The sequence below is a fragment of the Vipera berus genome (genome assembly GCF_964194415.1).
Source record: "Vipera berus genome assembly, chromosome: 1".
NCBI lineage: Eukaryota > Metazoa > Chordata > Lepidosauria > Squamata > Viperidae > Vipera > Vipera berus.
The window spans coordinates 358216061-358234621 of NC_138202.1; the positions used below are offsets into that span (position 1 = coordinate 358216061).

At 45.5% G+C, this 18561-nt stretch overlaps 1 protein-coding gene across 1 annotated transcript in view; it reads right to left on the reverse strand.

The window, feature by feature from the left end:
• The window catches only part of NXN (nucleoredoxin), an 85534-nt gene that overhangs the window by 24893 nt on the left and 42080 nt on the right, over positions 1-18561 (reverse strand). The window contains exons 2-5 of the mRNA XM_081346707.1: positions 4763-4880; positions 3132-3265; positions 1982-2082; positions 784-890 (exon numbers count right to left, since the gene is read on the reverse strand). Coding sequence (XP_081202833.1) covers positions 784-890; positions 1982-2082; positions 3132-3265; positions 4763-4880 — 460 coding nt within the window. The remainder of the gene's footprint in view (positions 1-783; positions 891-1981; positions 2083-3131; positions 3266-4762; positions 4881-18561) is intronic.

Consider the following 18561-nt stretch of genomic DNA (forward strand, 5'->3'; position numbering starts at 1 on the left):
GGACATCGAGTCCTCTACTTACGACCATCATTCAGCCTGGCAAATAATGGCTGTAAGGCGAATCACTGAAACGGAGAAAATAATTGGCATAAAAAACAGAAATAACCCCCAAACCTATTGGCCTGTGGAGTTTGTCCTTTGAGTTTTGAAATTTTATTTTTTATTTTTAATATTTTCCTCAGATGATGGAAGTGTTTCTCACATGATCGTTCTGATTTTAGGACCTTTATATTTATATATTATGCTGTCGTTTTTCATTTGGTGCAGGAAAGAGCCCAGCCTAGATAGGTCGGTCCAGAAAGAGAGGGGAGGATTAGGGTTAGAGTTAAGTGGAGATGCCCAAAACTAGCCTGATTAAAATCCAGAAAGGGGTGACTTTTGATTAATATTTATATGTTTTATTTTTATTTTTATTTTTAATTCCATTTATATCCCGCCCTTCTCCGAAGACTCAGGGCGGCTTACAAGCTTAGCAGTAGCCTTCATTCTATGTATATGCCTGCTTATTATGTTGTGATTAATATTTATATGTTACTTATATGTAAGGGTGTAGGTCTATACATATATTATATATAGTATGTTTTAAGCATGTGTTATGTATGTGTACGCTTTAGGAGCAGGCAACTAAATTTCATTTTTAATGTGTGCCATTGTGCCTACAGTAAACAAAAAATGACAAAAGGAAAGGAAAACTGTATTTTAAAACTTTTCAATAAAAAAAACAAAAACAAAAAATGACAATAAAGGTTATCTCTCTCTCTATATATATCTACTTTCGATTACCTTGAATGCCGTACAGCCGGTTGAGACGCGACCGCCGCCCTTCATCGGCGTAGGGGATCGATAACCAGGGCATTTCGCTGAAATACTGTTTGAATGACTCCTCCGACCTGCAGGGGAGACAGGAATTATGTATTATTTATTAATTAATTTTATTTGTATACTGCCCTTCTCCCGAAGGACTCAGGGCGGTGTATTTATTTATTAATTTATTAATTGTTAATTATTTATTAATTTATTTAATCAGAAGAACAGAGTGGGAAGGGACCTTGGAGGTCATCTAGTCCAACCCCCTGCTCAGGCAGGAGACACTATACCATTTCAGACAGGTGGCTGCCCAATCTCTTCTTAAAAACCTCCAGTGTTGGAGCACCTCTTTTCTTTTCTTCCATTTCTTTCGCTTATTTTTCCCTCTCTCCTTCCTTCCTTTGTCCCTCCCTCCCTCCCTGCCTCTCTCCTTCCCTCCTGCCTTCCCTCCCTCCACTTTAACCTTCTTCCCTTTCTCGCTCCCTCTTTCATTCTCCAAACCTTCCTTCCTTCCTTCTTATTTTCTCTTCTCCTCTCCCCTTCATTCCTTCTCTTCTTCTCCTTCCTTCTTTCCTCTTGCTCTCTTCCTCCCGCATTACTCCTTCCTCCTCCCTTCTTCCCCTTTTTCTTTCCTCCCCATTTCTTCTTCCCCTTCCTTCCCTTTTCCCCCTCCCTCCCTTTTTATCCTTCCCTTTTTTCTTCCTTCCCCCCATTTCTTTCTTTTATTTCTCCCTCTCTCCTTCTTCCTTCCTTCCTTTGTCCCTGCCTCGCTCCCTCCCTCCCTCCCTCCCTCCCTCCACTTCACTTATTTTCTTAACCTTCCCTTCCTCGCTCCCTTCCTCCCTCTTTCCTTCATTCTCCAAACCTTCCTTCTTTCTTCCCTCTTCTCATCCTCTTCTCCTCTCTTCACTTTCCTTCCGTCTTCTCTCCTTCCTTCTTTCCTCTCTTGATCTCTTCCTCCCTCATTACTCCTTCCTTCGTCTTCCTCCCTTCCCTTTTTCTTCCCTTCCTGTTTCCTTCCCCTTTTTCTCCCCCCCCCTTCCCTCCCTTTCTCCTTTTATTGGGGGGGGGCTCAGAATACTCCACTGATCTCAAATTCCATCCAGGTATAAAAAGGGCTAAAAACAGGATTTACGCCCCTCCCTTTGGGATTCTTGGTGGAATTCGTACTTACCTGTCGGCACTAACGAAGACAATCTCGAATTTTTGACCAGCTTCTTTTATTTTCCGGTAAGATTCCACCAGAACCCGAGTCAGACTTCTGCAAGGCGGGCACTGCAGGAAGAAAAAGTTAAAAAAAGAATTAAAATTAAGGCAAACAGCCGAGGAATTAGCTCCTCCAGGGAAGCTCTTGCTATACTACAAAAAAGACATTTTTTTTTGTCCCTTTCTTCTCCAAGGGCCAGAAATAACTAGAAGAATATGGCATGCAGGCTGGCAAACTGATACACGCAGAGGACTAGAAACTTAAGTGGATTTTCCCTCACCGAAATGAAGGGCTACTAGGAAACGCAGACACCTAAGCACCACTACAAGCTAAGGATGAATCAGGAAACAGGAAGCCCTTGACTTACGATGTTTCATTTAGTGACCATCTGACGTTTCAACGGCACTGGAAAAAGTGACTTACGACTGTTGTTCACACTTACGACCGTTGCAGCATCCCCGCGGTCACTTGACCAAAATTCAGATGCTTGGCAACTGACTCGTATTTATGATGGCCGCAGCGTCCCGGGGCCTCACGTGATCCCTTTTTGCGACCTTCTGACCAGCAAAGTCAATGGGGAAGCCAGATCCACTTAACAACCGTGTCGCTGACTTAAGAACGGCAGTGATTCGCTTAACGACGGTGGTAAGAAAGGTCGTAAAACAAATGTCTCACTTTGGGGCTCAATTGTGGTCATAACTCGAGGACTACCTGTAGTGGTTCAAAAGTCCGGTCACATGACCTGTTCTCTCTCAAACACCCCCCCCCCAGGAACCATCAGATCTTTGAGTCCAGGTCATAAGTCGTAAGTCCCCCCCCCAAAAGTAGGACTGACCGAACTTCAAATGGTCACTAAATGAACAGTTGTACGTCGAGAATTGCTGGGTAAGTCGGATTCATCTGCAACTGTTCGCTCGTGGAACTCACTGCCACTGCATGTGGAGTGGTGGGCAGAGTGAGGTCCAGCGTTCATGTGGCTGTTTGCAATGGGAAGGCGTAAGTCGAGAACTCCCTGGCGTCTGAAGCTGAAACCAAAGCTTTGCAATTTCAAGGAGCGAGGACAAATTCGAGGCAACCTTCCCCGGAGACCCCAGAGGAGGAGAAGAGGGGCGCTCACCCAATGCGCAGAGAAGTAAACCCCGACATGGGAACCTTCCAGGACGCTGCTCTCGAGGGGAGGCCCGCTATTTCGGAGAAGGGGGCCGGCCACCACTTCGCCGAACGGCCGAGGACCCCAAGGGAACTCCAGCCCTGGGGGAGGAAAGCCGAAAGAAGGGAGGGGGGGTCAAGAGAGGCTGATGAGAGATATGGCTATTTATTGAATTAATTAAAATTCCATCCATTGCTCACCATGAAGGAGAGTCAGCTGGGTCTAGTGGTTAAGGCAATAAGGTTGGAAACTAGGAGACAGTGAGTTCTAGTCCTGCCTTAAGCATGAAGTTCACCTGGGTGACTTTCGGCCAATCACCAGTAGACGCTGAGTTCTGGTCCCGTCTTAGGCATGAAAGCTAGCTGCGTAACTTTGGGCCAATCACCAGGAGATGGTGAGTTCTAGTCCCGCCTTAGGCATGAAAGCTGACTGGGTGACTTTGAGCCAATTACCCCAGGAGAGGGTGAGTTCTAGTTCTGCCTTAGGCACAAAAACCAACTGAGTGACTTTGGGCCAATCACTAGGAATCAGTGAGTTCTAGTTCCGCCTTAGGCATGAAAGCCAGCTGGGTGACTTTGGACCAGCCATCAAGAGATGGTGAGTTCTAGTCCTACCTTAGGTGTGAGACCTGACTGGGTGATTTGGGGCCAATCACCAGGAGACTGAGAGTTCTAGTCCTGCCTTAAGCATGAAAGTCAGCTGGGTGACTTTGGACCAGCCATCAATAGATGGTGAGTTCTAGTCCTACCTTAGGTGTGAGACCTGACTGGGTGACTTTAGGCCAATCACCAGGAGACGGTGAGTTCCGGTTCCACCTTAGGTACAAAAGCCGCTGGGTAACTTTGGGCCAGTCCCTCTCTCAGCCCAACCCACCTCACAGGGTTGTTATTGTGGGGAACACAGGGAACGGAAGGAGCATTGGAAGGATGTTGCTGCCTTCAGTGATTTATAAAAAAATAATACAGGCAGGAAAGAAATAGATACATAAATATATAAAATAAATAAAACGTCCACCTGACTCTGAGAATGATGGGGAAAAGGGCAACTTTGCTTAGAATGGGAAGGTGTCCTAGAAGCCGGGGTGGGGAACCATGGCCCTTTTAAGACTTACGAACTTCAACTCCCAGAATTCCTGAGCCAGCCCATAAAAGGGCCATAGTTCCTCATGTTGTCTCAGGAATTCTGCGAGTTGTAGTCCCCAGGTCATAAGAGGGCCACCGTTCTGCATGCTGGCTAAGGAATTCTGGGAGTTGAAGTCCACAAGTCATAAAAGGGCCATCGTTCCTTAAGCTGGCTCAGGAATTCTGAGAGTTGAAGTCCACAAGTTATAAAAAGGCCATAGTTCCCTACCCATGGCTCAGGAATTCTGGGAGCTGAAGTCCACAAGTCCTAAAAGGGCCATGGTTCCCCATGCTGGCTCAGGAATTCTGGGAGTTAAAATCCACCAGTCATAAAAGGGCCATGGTCACCCTTGTTGGCTCAGGAATTCTGGGAGTTGAAGTCCAGAAAACATAAAAGGGCCATTGTTCCCCACCTCTGTACCTACATGGATGGGAAGAATTTTGGCCCAACAAGGAACCCGTTCCGTCTCCTCTTACCTTCTGGGTCATCCCGGATCACCAAAAGGCCGTTCCGACAAATCACTTTCCCAGTGTTGGCATCTATAAATATCAGCGAGGGGATGTTAGAAACCCGGAATTTGTTCCACAGTTTCAACTGGAACAGGAAAAAAAAAACAAGAAGAAAAAGAGAATTAAAAAGACCACAACGGAACAGAAGCGCAATTAACAAAACAGGGGAAGAAATTATCTTTATACAGGCAGTCCTCAGTTTGCAACCATTCATTTAGCATCCGTTTAAAAGTTACAACAATGCTGAAAAAAGTGACTTACGACCGGACCTCACACATATGACCATTGCAGTAACCTCACCCCCCACCGTCACATAATCAAAATTTGGGCACTTTGGCAATATTTACAATGGTTGCAGCATCCTGAGGTACATGCTCTCTATTTGAGTCCTTCCCAGCTGGCTTCCGGGAAGCCGGATTCGCTTAACGACCAAGCAATTCATTTAACAACTGCAAAGATTTACCTCACAACCCTGGCAAAAACAGTCGTAAAAATCAGGCACAACTTACTTAACAACCGCCGTCGCTTAGCAAGATCACAGGAAGGTTGCTTCCTGGTATTCAGGATACTGCTTATAAGTGCTTATATGTGCTTAGAGCTCAAAGCAATGTTAGAGACCCCACAGACCCACTTCGCGGTCTGTTCCTGTTGCTCCCCTCTGGGAGGAGGTTCAGAAGTATTTATAGCAGGACTACCCGATTCTGTAATAGCTTTGTTCCCTATACCATCTGTCTGGTAAACTCGCAAGATTCGTTTTGCCTGCCATGCACCTCTATAGATATCTGTTGTTTCTCTGTGTCATATAATATATGTGGGCATATGCATAATTCTGTATTTATTTATTTCTTTTTGTCATATTTATGTAGTGTATCTCAGAGGTGGTGACCCTCTGAGAGCTGTGTGCAATGAAATTTCATTTTAATGTATGCCGATTAGTGTACATTCAAAGTGACAATAAAGTTATTATTCTATTCTATTTCTATTCTATTCTAATTCTATTCTCTATTCTATTTTATTCTCTATTCTATTCTATTCTATTCTATTCTATTCTATTCTATTCTATTCTATTCTATTCTATTCTCTATTCTATTCTATTCTATTTTCTATTCTATTCTATTCTATTCTATTCTATTCTATTCTATTCTATTCTATTCTATTCTATTCTATTCTATTCTATTCTATTCTATTCTATTTTCTATTATATTCTATTCTATATTCCATTCCATTCCATTTTATCAATGAAAATTTTGGTTGAGGACTATCTATGTAATGTTTGAGTGATTCACTTAAGAACAGCAGCAATTCACTTAATTACATGGCAAAAATGACTGTTAAAAGGAGGCGACAAACTCATTTAACAACTGCCAAGCTTAGCAATGGAAATTCTAGTCGTAACTCGAGGACTATCTATATAATGCTTGATTGATTCACTTAACAACTGCAGTGATTCACTTAACCGACATGGAAGGTCATAAAATCAGGCGCTCTTAACAACTGCCATGTTTAGCAACGGAAATTCTAGTCGTAACTTGAGGACTATCTATGTAATGCCTGATTGATTCACTTATTAAATACAGTGATTCACTTAACCAACCTGGAAGAAAAGGTTGTCAGAGCGAGCACAGTCTTATTGGGCTGAGATAACCCAGGAGTAAACACAGTAAACGGTGGTCTATATTAAATGGTGGCTTATCTTACACTATCTACAATGTCATATACCAGGAACAATAGACATACACGTGCTAATACAGCAAGATCTAACACACCACAGTTACAGGAGGAAAATGGAAGAGAAGAGAATACAGCAGCGAGCCTTCCCTTTTACACAGAGGCTCTTAAAGAGACACAGACCCTGCTGGCTCTTAAAGGGACACAGACCCTGCGGAGTCATTCTCACCATTACACCTTGCATCTTACATAAGCTGGTTAGCTGTTAAATCATTACCTGGACAAAGGTCATAAATTCAGGTGCAAACTCGCTTAACAACCACCATGCTTAGCAACGGAAATTCTAGTTGTAAGTTGAAGTCTATCTATATAATGGCTGATTGACTGACTTAACCACTGCAGTGGCAAAAAAAGGACGTAAAATTAGGCGCAAGCTCACTAAACAACTGCCACGCTCAGGAACGAAAATTCTAGTTGTAAGTCGAGGACTAACTATTTAACGCATGATTGCAAGCCTCACAGTGTCTGACTCTGGATCACAATTCGGACCGAAAGCAGCTTCCTAAAACAATTCCTTCTCCGCAAGCCAGTTGGTGAATTGGCGGTTTCCTTTCCAAATAGGTGGGATTACAAACCCCCCCAAGGCCCCACTGGCTGTGCACAATGAGAGTTAAGATCCAATAAACCCGGAAAGCCGCAAATTGCAAAAGCTTTAAATTAATGCAGCTTAAAACACACACACTCACACATACAAAACACTGAAATAAAATCCATCTCCGCTTCATTCAGCCACTGGGTTCTTTTGCAATAAACGGATTAAACGAATGCACAATGGGGGGCCAAAAAAATGGGAAGCGAGAAGGAAAAAGACACATTCCTCATCTTATTTTTATTAGGGGGCAGAAGGAGGTTACTTCGAGGGCACGCCGAGTGCGAAAGCAAAATTCCCTCCTGTTCCATTGCCTATGCCTTGCAGCAGAAAGGACTTCTTAAGCCAATCAAGAAAACGGATAGTCCTCGACATACGACAGTACATTTAGTGACCGTCCGAAGTTACAACAGCACTGAAAAAAGGGACTTAACACTGTTTTTCACACTTACGACCATTACAACACCCCCCCATGGTCATGTGATCAAAATTCAGACGGTTGGCAACTGACTTGTACTTATGACGGTTGCAGAGTCCTGGGGTCACGTGACCTGCTTTTGCGACATTCTGACAAGCAAAGTCAATGAGGAAGCCAGAGTGGGAATTGCGAGGAGGAGGAAGAGGAGGAGGAGGAGGAGGAAGAAGGAGAAGAAGGAGAAGGAGAAGGAGAAGGAGAAGAAGAAGAAGAAGAAGAAGAAGAAGAAGAAGAAGAACTGTGGGGTCCTTGGTGCTTTCTGAGCTAGGTGGTTTTCTTGCAGACCTTTGATGGCCCAACTAAGTTATGTCATCACTGGTAGAAGGGAGGAGGAAGAGGAGGAGGAGGAGGACTGTGGTCCTCTCTGAGCCTGGTGGTTCCTTGCAGATGTTTCATGGCCCAGCTAAGTGACACCATCCGTGCTAGAAGAACGCTGGGTTTGCTCTCTGTTCCCAGGGGTGTCAAACTCAATTTCATTGAGGGCCGCATCAGCATTGAGGTTGCCCTCAGGGGGCCAGGTGGGTGTGGCCTGGGTGGGCGTGGCCTACTGGGTGGGCGTGGCTAGAGTGCGTATGGCCTACTGGGTGGGCGTGGCCAGCTCTACATCGTTGGCATGAAGAGTGCCTATGGGGGCCTGGGCAGGAGTGGGACAGATCTGAGGGTCTTTGGCAGAAGGAGGGTCTCTGGGCCAGGGCTAAGGCAGTGGGGGCCGTTCCCTCCCTGTTTCCAGGATGGCTTCGTGGGCCACATGAAACCACTTCGCGGGCCGGATCTGGCCCCCGGGCCTTGTGTTTGACATGTCTGTACTAGTGGCTCTCCCTGTTCGTTGTAGGAGGGCCAGCCCTTGGTAGTTCCTAGATTGGGGTATTGTTCATACCTTGATTATTGAATCAGTACTCATATAAGCACAGATTAACCCCAGGATTAATACCCGACCAAGAAATAAGCACTGATAATGCTAGCTAGTTGGGCAAGGACATGTCTGCAAAAAAACACCAAGCTCTGAGAGCATCAAATACCCCACGGTCCTTCCCCTCCTCCTCCTCCTCTTCCAACTCTGCAATTCCCCCTCCCTTCTAGCACTGATGATATTTACCTAGTTGGGTCATGAAACGACTGTAAGGAAACCACCAAGCTCAGAGAGCACCAGGGACCCCACCAGGGGGGAGGAGGAGGAGGAGGACTGTAGGGTCCCTAGTGCTCTCTGAGCTTGGTGGTTTTATTTGCAGGCATTTCATGACCCAACTAGGTAACATTATCAGTGCTAGAAGGGAGGAGGAGGAGGAGGAGGAGGAGGAGGAGGAGGAGGAGGAGGAGGAGGACGACGACGACGACTGTGGGGTCCTTGGTGCTCCCTGAGCTGGCTGGTTTCCTTACAGGCATTTCATGATCCAACTAGGTAACATCCTCAGTGCTAGAAGGGAGTAGAAGGAGGAGGTGGAGGAAGAGGAAGAGGTGGAGGAGGAGGAGGAGGAGGAGGAGGAGGAGGAAATGAACTGTGGGGTCCCTGGTGCTCTCTGAGCTTGGTAAGTTTTTCTTGCAGATGTTTCATGACCCAACTAGGTGACATGATGATTGTTAGTTAGAAGAGAGAGGGGTTTGCAGGGAGCAGGAGGAGGAGGAGGAGGAGCAGGAGGAGGAGGAGGAGGAGGAAATAATGAACTGTGGGGTCCCTGGTGCTCTCTGAGCTTGGTAAGTTTTTCTTGCAGATGTTTCATGACCCAACTAGGTGACATGATGATTGTTAGTTAGAAGAGAGAGGGGTTTGCAGGGAGCAGGAGGAGGAGGAGGAGGAGCAGGAGGAGGAGGAGGAGGAGGAGGAGGAGGAGGAGGAGGAGGAGGAGGAGGAAATAATGAACTGTGGGGTCCCTGGTGCTCTCTGAGCTTGGTAAGTTTTTCTTGCAGATGTTTCATGACCCAACTAGGTGACGTGATGATTGTTAGTTAGAAGAGAGAGGGGTTTGCAGGGAGCAGGAGGAGGAGGAGGAGGAGGAGGAGGAGGAGGAGGAGGAGGAGGAGGAGGAGGAGGAGGAGGAGGAGGAGGAGGAGGAGGAAATGAACTGTGGGGTCCCTGGTGCTCTCTGAGCTTGGTAGTTTTTCTTGCAGATGTTTCATGACCCAACTAGGTAACATGATTGTTAGTTAGAAGAGAAAGGGGTTTGCAGGGAGCAGGGGGACAAGGAGGAAGAGGAGGAGGAAGAGGAAGAGGAGAACTGTGGAGTTGTATGCAGTCCAAGAGACTCTTAACCGTCAATCATTCTTGGATGCTCAGCCTTCCTTATGCTCCAACTCACGCAACCGTGAATCTCTACTGGGAAAACCACAGCTGACTCTAAACCATGTTTTGAAAAAAAAAACCTGCAATGAGTGAGCCCTGAAAACCTTCATGGGGGGCAGGCTGTGAACCATGGCTTAAAAAAGCACAAGGCTGCTTGGGATAAAATCTTGACTTAACGAGATTTCACCCACTGCAAAAAAGTGTTGTTGTTGTTTTTTAAAAAAGGCCGAAGATGATCCATCACACAAACTCCTTTTGACAGCCCAGCACCGTTGCACGCCCTCAGATTATTTGACTTTTGACCTTCCTGCTTCTAATAGGTTTATGGACATGGTTCTCAGCTTGGGGGGGGGGGCGGGGGAAGGATTTTTTAAGGAGACTGGACTACAATAGGCTTAATCCGGTAGCGTTAGATGCTCCCAGTTTACGTTTGATTGCAATGCCGCTGACTGCAAAGAAAAAGTACATATATTAATTCAGGCGATTGGTTTATCAACTTAACAGCTGTCAAAAGCGAAACATAGACTGTGATTCAAACTAAAAAACAAAACTTTTTAAAACAGTTTTAAAAAGCAAAAATAAAAATAAAAAATGGTTGAGGTTGACTCCTGATGACCACACCAGTGTTTCTCAACCTTCACAAATTTAAGGTAGGTGAATATCAACTCCCAGAATGCCCTAGCCAGCATACTGTAAAATGTTGGCTAGGGAATTCTGGGAGCGGAGGTCCACCTATCTTAAAGCATGTTGGCTGGGGAATTCTGGGAGTGGAAGTCCACCCATGTTCACGCATGCTGGCTGGGGAATTCTGGGACTGGAAACCTAACCATCTTAAAGCAGGCTGGCTAGGGAATTCTGGGAGTGGAAGTCCGCCCCTCTTAAAGCAGGCTGGCTGGGGGATTCTGGGAGTGGAAGTCCACCCATCTTAAATCCTGCTGGCTGGGGAATTCTGGGAGTGGAAGTCCACCCCTGTTAAAGCAGGCTGGCTGGGGGATTCTGGGAGTGGAAGTCCACCCATCTTAAATCTTGCTGGCTGGGGAATTCTGGGAGTGGAAGTCCGCCCCTCTTAAAGCAGGCTTGCTGGGGAATTCTGGGAGTGGAAGTCCACCCACTGTCAAGCTGCCCGAACGAGTGCCTGTGCTGAGATGAAAGAAAACCCACGCCATCTCAGAAACTCGTAATTTCCATTGAAATAACGCTTAATTGAGGGAAACGGCCTGCCGCAGAGAGACTGCCAAATTCCCAGCTTTCCGGGCCAAGACGTGGCTCCTTCTAACGCTTTCGTCAGCGCTGAAATTCAAAGAAGACGCAAAGCCCAGGAGGGCTATTTCGGTTGACGGTGCATCTCACACCCGCCAAGAAAGGAAGAAGGGAGACAATTTCTCCAGGCCAGGACCGTAAACTCTTCCAAAACTTTGCATCCCAACGAGAGGGGCGGACAAAATCGCCGATTGCAAACACCCCCAAACAGGTCCTGCCCTCCACCCCAGCGTGCGCGCCCGTCCTCGCACATTTTGCACAGCTAACCACATCCGGCGATGCACGCTTGGCTCCCATCCCTCGATTTGTTTGGAGGGCTGACAAGGCCAGGGAAAAATCCATCTTATTTGTCGTAACAAATCCAAAGCAAATAGAAAAGCATTAGCCAATTAAAGTGGAATGCGGCAGCCAAAAAAGAGAGGAACTTGCTTATTTCCTGCCTAGAGAAAGTGGGTTTAGAGGTTGCAAAAGGAGGCTGGGATCACCCCCAAATTCCATCAGAGAAAAAAAAGTGGGGGGATTAGCACCATGTTAAAGGCATGGAGATCAGGGTGAGAAAAAATAAGAGCTGGAAAGGGACCTTAGAGGTCTTCTAGTCCAGCCCCCTGCTCAACCAGGAGAGCCTATTATACCATTTTAGACACGTGACTGTCCGTGGCATGGTGCAGCCCAGCCACCCTGGACATAATCAGCTTCCTTATATTATAAGGAATTATATTAAAAACAAACTCGGTGAACAAACCAACAGCCAAAATCTAAAGCCCAAGCTATAAATATTTCCTATTATTTTATAACTGGCTTCCTGATGCATTTCCAGGGGCCCCAACCTGAGGCTTGGGTGGCAGCCTAAATCGCCCAGGACTTTGGCCTGGATCCAGCGTAACCCATTTCCAGCCTTAGGCCTGTGCGATTACACACACACAAAAAATAGTTGCGCAGGTTGTTAAGACAAACGTGCAAGAATGAGAGAACAATTAAGCAAGCAGCGGAACGACTTTGCCTCCAGAAGCGGTGAATGCTCCAACACTGGAGGTTTTTAAGAAGAGACTGGACAGCCATTTTGTCTGAAATGGTCTAGATTTTCCTGCCTGAGCAGCGGGTTGGACTAGATGACCTCCAAGGTCCCTTCCAACTTTATGGTTATTATTAACAACCTGCCTCCAGAAGCGGTGAAAGCTCCAACACTGGAAGTTTTTAAGAAGAGACTGGACAGCCATTTTGTCTGAAATAGTATAGGGTCTCCTGCCTGAGCAGCGGGTTGGACTAGATGACCTCCCAGGCCCCTTCCCACTCTGTTATTCTTGTTATTTTATGATTTGTCTCCCAGCCAGTAAAATAAGGAAGGAAGGAAGGAAGGAAGGAGAGAAAAGAGGGAAGAAAGAAAAAGGAAGGAGGAAGGGTTTTTCTCTCTTGGCCGGGGGTTGAACCAATATAGGAAGGCAATCGGGGTCCTCATTTTATTTATTTATTTATTTTATTGGATTTATATACCGCCCTTCTCCCGAAGGACTCGGGGCGGTGTACAGGGCAGTTAAAACACAATATACAAGGTTAAAAATAAATTAAATTAAATTAGCCCCAACAAGTAAATCACATTTAAAATCCCAAACCCTCAGTCCAGGCCGGCAAGCTCAAATAACCAAGTTTTCAGGTCACGGCGGAAGAGACGGAAGGCTGAGTCAACCTTGAGCCGGTCAGGATTGAACTCCTGGCTATAGGCAGAATCAGCCTGCAATGCTGCATTTTTAACATTGTACCACCATGGCAAGGAAGGAAGGAAGGAAGGAAGGAAAGGAGGGAGGGAGGGGGAGGGAGAGAAAGAAAGAAGGAAGGAAGGAGAGAGGGAGGGGTAGGGAGAGAAAGAAGGAAGGAAGGAAGGGAGGGAGGAAGAGAGGGGGAGAGAAAGAAGGAAGGAAGGAGGGGTAGGGAGAGAAAGAAAGAAGGAAGGAAGGAAGGGGTAGGGAGAGAAGGAAGGAAGGAAGGAGGGAAGGAGGGAGGTAGTGGGAGGGAGAGAAAGAAGGAAGGAAGGAAGGAAGGGAGGAAGGGAGGGGGGAGAGAAAGAAGGAAGGAAGGAGGGGTAGGGAGAGAAAGAAAGAAGGAAGGAAGGAAGGGGTAGGGAGAGAAGGAAGGAAGGAGGGAGGGAGGGAGGGAGGGAGGGAGAGGGAGAGAAGGAAGGAAGGGAGGAAAAGGGGGGAGAGAAAGAAGGAAGGAAGGAGGGGTAGGGAGAGAAAGAAAGAAGGGAGGAAGGAAGGGGTAGGGAGAGAAGGAAGGAAGGAGGGAGGGAGAGAAAGAAGGGAGGAAGGAAGGGAGGAAGGGAGGGGGGAGAGAAAGAAGGGAGAAAGGGAGGGGGGAGAGAAAGAAGGAAGGAGGGGTAGGGAGAGAAAGAAAGAAGGGAGGAAGGAAGGGGTAGGGAGAGAAGGAAGGAAGGAGGGAGGGAGGGGGAGGGAGAGAAAGAAGGAAGGAAGGGAGGGAGGAAGGGGTAGGGAGAGAAGGAAGGAAGGAGGGAGGGAGGGGGAGGGAGAGAAAGAAGGAAGGAAGGGAGGGAGGAAGGGAGGGGGGAGAGAAAGAAGGAAGGGAGGAAGGAAGGGGTAGGGAGAGAAAGAAAGAAGGGAGGAAGGAAGGAAGGGGTAGGGAGAGAAGGAAGGAAGGAAGGAAGGAGGGAGGGAGGGGGAGGGAGAGAAAGAAGGAAGGAAGGAAGGAAGGGAGGAAGGGAGGGGGGAGAGAAAGAAGGAAGGAGGGGTAGGGAGAGAAAGAAAGAAGGAAGGAAGGAGGGAGGGAGGTAGAAAAAGGAAGGAAGGAGGGAGGAAGGGAAGGGAAGGAGAGAAAGAAGAAAAGGGAAGGAGGGAAAGGAGGGAAGCAAGCAATAGCAATAGCACTTAAGACTTTTATACTGCTTTACAGCCCTCTCTAAGTGGTTTTACAGAGTCAGCCCCCAACAATCTGAATCCTCTTTTTAACAATCTCGGAAGGATCGAAGGCTGAGGCAATAGGCACAGCAGTAGCACTTAAGACTTATATACCGCTTTGCAGTGCTCTACGGCCCTCTCTAAGCGGTTTACAGAGTCAGCATATTTGCCCCCAACAATCTGGGTCCTCATTTGACCGACCTCGGAAGGACGGGAGGCTGAGCCAACCTTGAGCCGGGTCAGGATCGAACTTCCTGGCAGTGGGCAGAGCTAGCCTGCAATACCGCCTTCTCGCCACTGCACCACCACGGCTTACCTATATAGTTCTGAAATTTATCCCTGGGAAGAAGAGTCGAAAATATTGCGAATAAAGGGGGGGGGAATGACCCAAAGAAGAATGCAATGAAACTTTTTGTGCTGGGTCGGGAGGAAATGCATGCAAAAAATAACTGTTTTTTTTTCCTCTCCCCTCTTTGCCACTTAATAACTCAAACCCAGCTGCAGCCTTCGCTTAATGACCTCTGCATTCACTTAACGACCGCCGGAAAAAAACAACATTGAAAAATTAGTTTGGTCCTGTGGATTCTTCAACTTTCAACCATCGTCACATATGATGCAAATTCCAGGCCCCATTACCGTTGTAAATCGAAGACTAGCTGTATCTTCCCAGAACACCCTCTCAAATTCATATGTGTCTGGCCTTCACACTCACACACACACACACAAACCTGCTCCAAACTGTGTATTCCTCAAGTAAATGATCAACATGTATCATCATCATAATAAAATTGGAAGGGACCTTGGAGGTCATCTAGTCCAACCCCCTGCTCAGGCAGGAAACCCTATACCATTTCAGCCTATACAAATGGCTGTCCAGTCTCTTCTTAAAAACTTCCAGTGTTGGAGCATTCACTGCTTCTGGAGGCAGGTGGTTCCACGGGTTAATTGTTCTAACTGTTAGAAACAATTTAATTTAGTAATTAAATAATTAAATAATTCGGTCCTTTGCAGATCTTTCAGCAGACACTTCTTCAAACGTAGGCAGGGGGGTCTGACTGCTAAAAACCCTGAAAAGAATTAACATCCAGAACATTCCTTTGTCTCTTAACACACACACACACACACAATGGAGAAGACAATCTCCCAATTTGAGTTTGCACAAAAGAGAGACACCCACAGCTAACTTTTCAAGGTAAAGGTAAAGGTAAAGGTTCGCCCGCAAATGCGTGCTAGTCGTTTCCGACTCTAGGAGCCGGTGTTCATCTCCGTTTCAAAGCCGAAGAGCCAGCGCTTTTTCCGGGGACGTCTCCGTGGTCATGTGGACGGCATGACTAGACGCCAAAGGCGCACAGAACGCTGTTACCTTCCCACCGAAGTGGTCCCTATTTTTCTACTTGCATTTTTACGTGCTTTCGAACTGCTAGGTTGGCAGAAGCTGGGACGGGTAACAGGCGCTCACTCTGCTACGCGGCACTCGGGATTCGACCCGCCAAACTGCCGACCTTCTGATCGACAAGCTCAGCGTCCTAACCCACTGAGCCACCGCGTCCCTTAACTTTTCAAAGGGAACCCCTAATCAGAAAATGATTCTGCAGCTAATCCCTGGTTAGGTTTTCGCCAGATATTTTCGCCGTATCCTTGACAAAACCACACAACACAAAATGGAAGGAGACATGCCTGGATTCAAGAAAATCGGAAGGGAAGAAATCCAGTTTCGGAATTGAAAAGCAGAAATGGTCCCGAGTTTCAATTGTCTGGAATTCTGAGCAAGCCAAATTTCGTTTCGAAATTTTAAAAAAGGAACTTACGGTGAGATGCTAAAATTTTGCATTTATTGGGAGATGCTAGAATTTTGCATTTATTGGAAGATACCAGAATTTTGCACTTAGTGTGAGATGCTAGAATTTTGTATTTATTGGCAGATGCTAGAATTTTGCACCCAGTGTGGGATGTTAGAATTATGTGTGTATCAGGAAATGCTAGAATTTTGCACTTGGCCTGAGATGCTAGAATTTTCCACTTATTGGAATATACCAGAATTTTGCACTTAGTGTGAGATGCTAGAATTTTGTATTTGTTGGGAGAAGCTAGAATTTTGTCAAGGTGAATGTGAAATTAAATAGAAATGATTACCCGAGGAATATAGTTATAATTATTATAAAATTTTCAAGCAGCCAAATAAAAAAACATATGGTAAGATTGTGTACCAATGCTAAGCATGTAGTTGCTAAAATGCGTAAACTTTTATTAAAATTTAAAACAGGAGAATAACTTTTTATTGTTTTAAATCTTTTTAACCTCTTAATTGTTTTTAATTTTAGAACTGCAAGCTGCCTGGACTCGCAAATGGAGATGGATTGAGCTATAGAAACTGAACAAACGAATGAGTGGATAATAATAATAATAAAGTTGGAAGGGACCTTGGAGGTCATCTAGTCCAACCCCCTGCTCAGGCAGGAAACCTTATACCATTTCAGGCAAATGGCTGTCCAGTCTCTTCTTAAAAACTTCCAGTGTTGGAGCATTCACCACTTCTGGAGGCAGGTTGTTCCACTGGTTAATTGTTCTAACTGTCAGGAAGTTTCTCCGTAGTTCTAGGTTGCTTCTCTCCTTGATGAGTTTCCATCCGTTGCTTCTTGTCCTGCCTTTGGGCGCTTTGGAGAAGAGCTTGACTGCCTCTTCTTTGGGGCAGCCCCTCAAATAATGGAAGACTGCTATCATGTCACACCTCACCCTTCTCTTCATTAAACTAGACAGACCCAATTCCAGCAACCATTCCCTATATGTTTTAGCCTCCAGTCCCCCAATCATCTTTGTTACTCTTCTCTGCACTCTTTCTAGAGTCTCGACATCTTTTTTACATCGTGACCAAAACTGGATGCAGTATTCCAGGTGTGGCCTTACCAAGGCATTGTAAAGTGGTATTAGTATTTCACTTGATCTTGATTCTATCCCTCTGTTAATGCAGCCTAGCACTGTGGAAAGAGGGCTAAAAATGTTGGTTATAGTATACAGATGGGACCATGGGAAAATATGTGCTTGAAAGGATTGAAATTTACACTGTATTACAATCTCAAAGAGGAATTTTTATAAAATGACATACCGCTGACATATGTCACCAAGAGAAGCTGTCCAGAAAGAAATGTTAAAACGAAGGGGTGGGGGGTGTTTCTAGTCCTCATGAGGGCATAAAGGCATTTCAAGACGTGAGAACTGTAGGCAGCAGTTGAAAAAGCACCAAACAGCAAAAGAGGAAGGAGAAGAAATATTTAGATTTATAGTCTGAACATGTTTACTCTGGGGAACACCCGCTGCGTTGGGTAACCTTACAACTTGTTCTTCGGTATGTGCCGAATTCCAGCCGTTCTCCAGCTTTGATGATACGATCGGAGTTGGAAACCAACACCCTGGTGTGTGCCAGTTTTGGCAAATTAGTCTAAAAGCTGTTTGCAAGCTGCAAAAAATATATATATAAATAAATAAAAAATAGAAGCTTCTTTGCTTAAGCATCGAGGGCGAGCCGATTTCGCTTTGGGAGAAATGCGAGTGTAAAAAACTAAACGACGGAATACAGGTGGTCCTTGATTTACAGCCACAATTTGAGCCCCACGTTTCTGCTACTAAGTGAGTCCGATCCCATTTTACAACCTTTCTTGCCATTAAGTGAATCACTGCCATTGTTAAAGCAAGTAACATGGTTGTTAAAGTGACTCTGGCTTCTCCCATTGACTTGGCTGGTCAGAAGGTCGCAAAAGGGGATCACGTGACACACACACACACACCCCGGGATGCTGCGACCGTCATAAATGTGAGTCAACTGCCGTGTGTCCGAATTTTTTTTTTTTTAAATGTATTTTATTAATTTTTTGCAATAACAATCTCTAGTGCGTGAATAGTGTGTTGTCTGGGTTCACATATTTAAAACAATCCATGATCATTAATTTCTACAATTAATCAATAGGTTGATAATACATTTCTTGACCCTCTCTTCTTCCTGTAACATTCTCCTTTTCTCTACCACCGAACAAATGTAATTCTTAATATTTTCAGGATATGCCAAGTTGAATCTAAACATTTTTTTTGGTATTTATGCATATAATAACAACATCAACATATAACGTGTTTTTAATCAGCTTGTTTCCATTCTATTTGTAAAAGTCATCTCATTAAATCATTGTATGTCCTGCTTTCAAGATTCTTATTGAAGTTTAGTTTCCCCTCGGTATTAAGACCACTCTCTTATTAGTCATAATTTTGTCAAAATTCATTAGCTTTAAATATCCAAATTTTTCATTTAAATAGACCCTCTCAACGTTTTTAACATTTCATATATTCTAAAACAGAGAGTCTTCCAACTTGGCCCTTTTAGGACTTGTGGACTTCAACTCCCAGAATTCCTCAGCCAGCCTGGCTGAGGAATTCTGGGAGTTGAAGTCCACAAGTCCTAAAAGGGCCAAGTTGGAAGACCCCTGTCTTAAAGCATCCTGGCTGAGGAATTCTGGGAGTTGAAGTCCACAAGTCCTAAAAGGG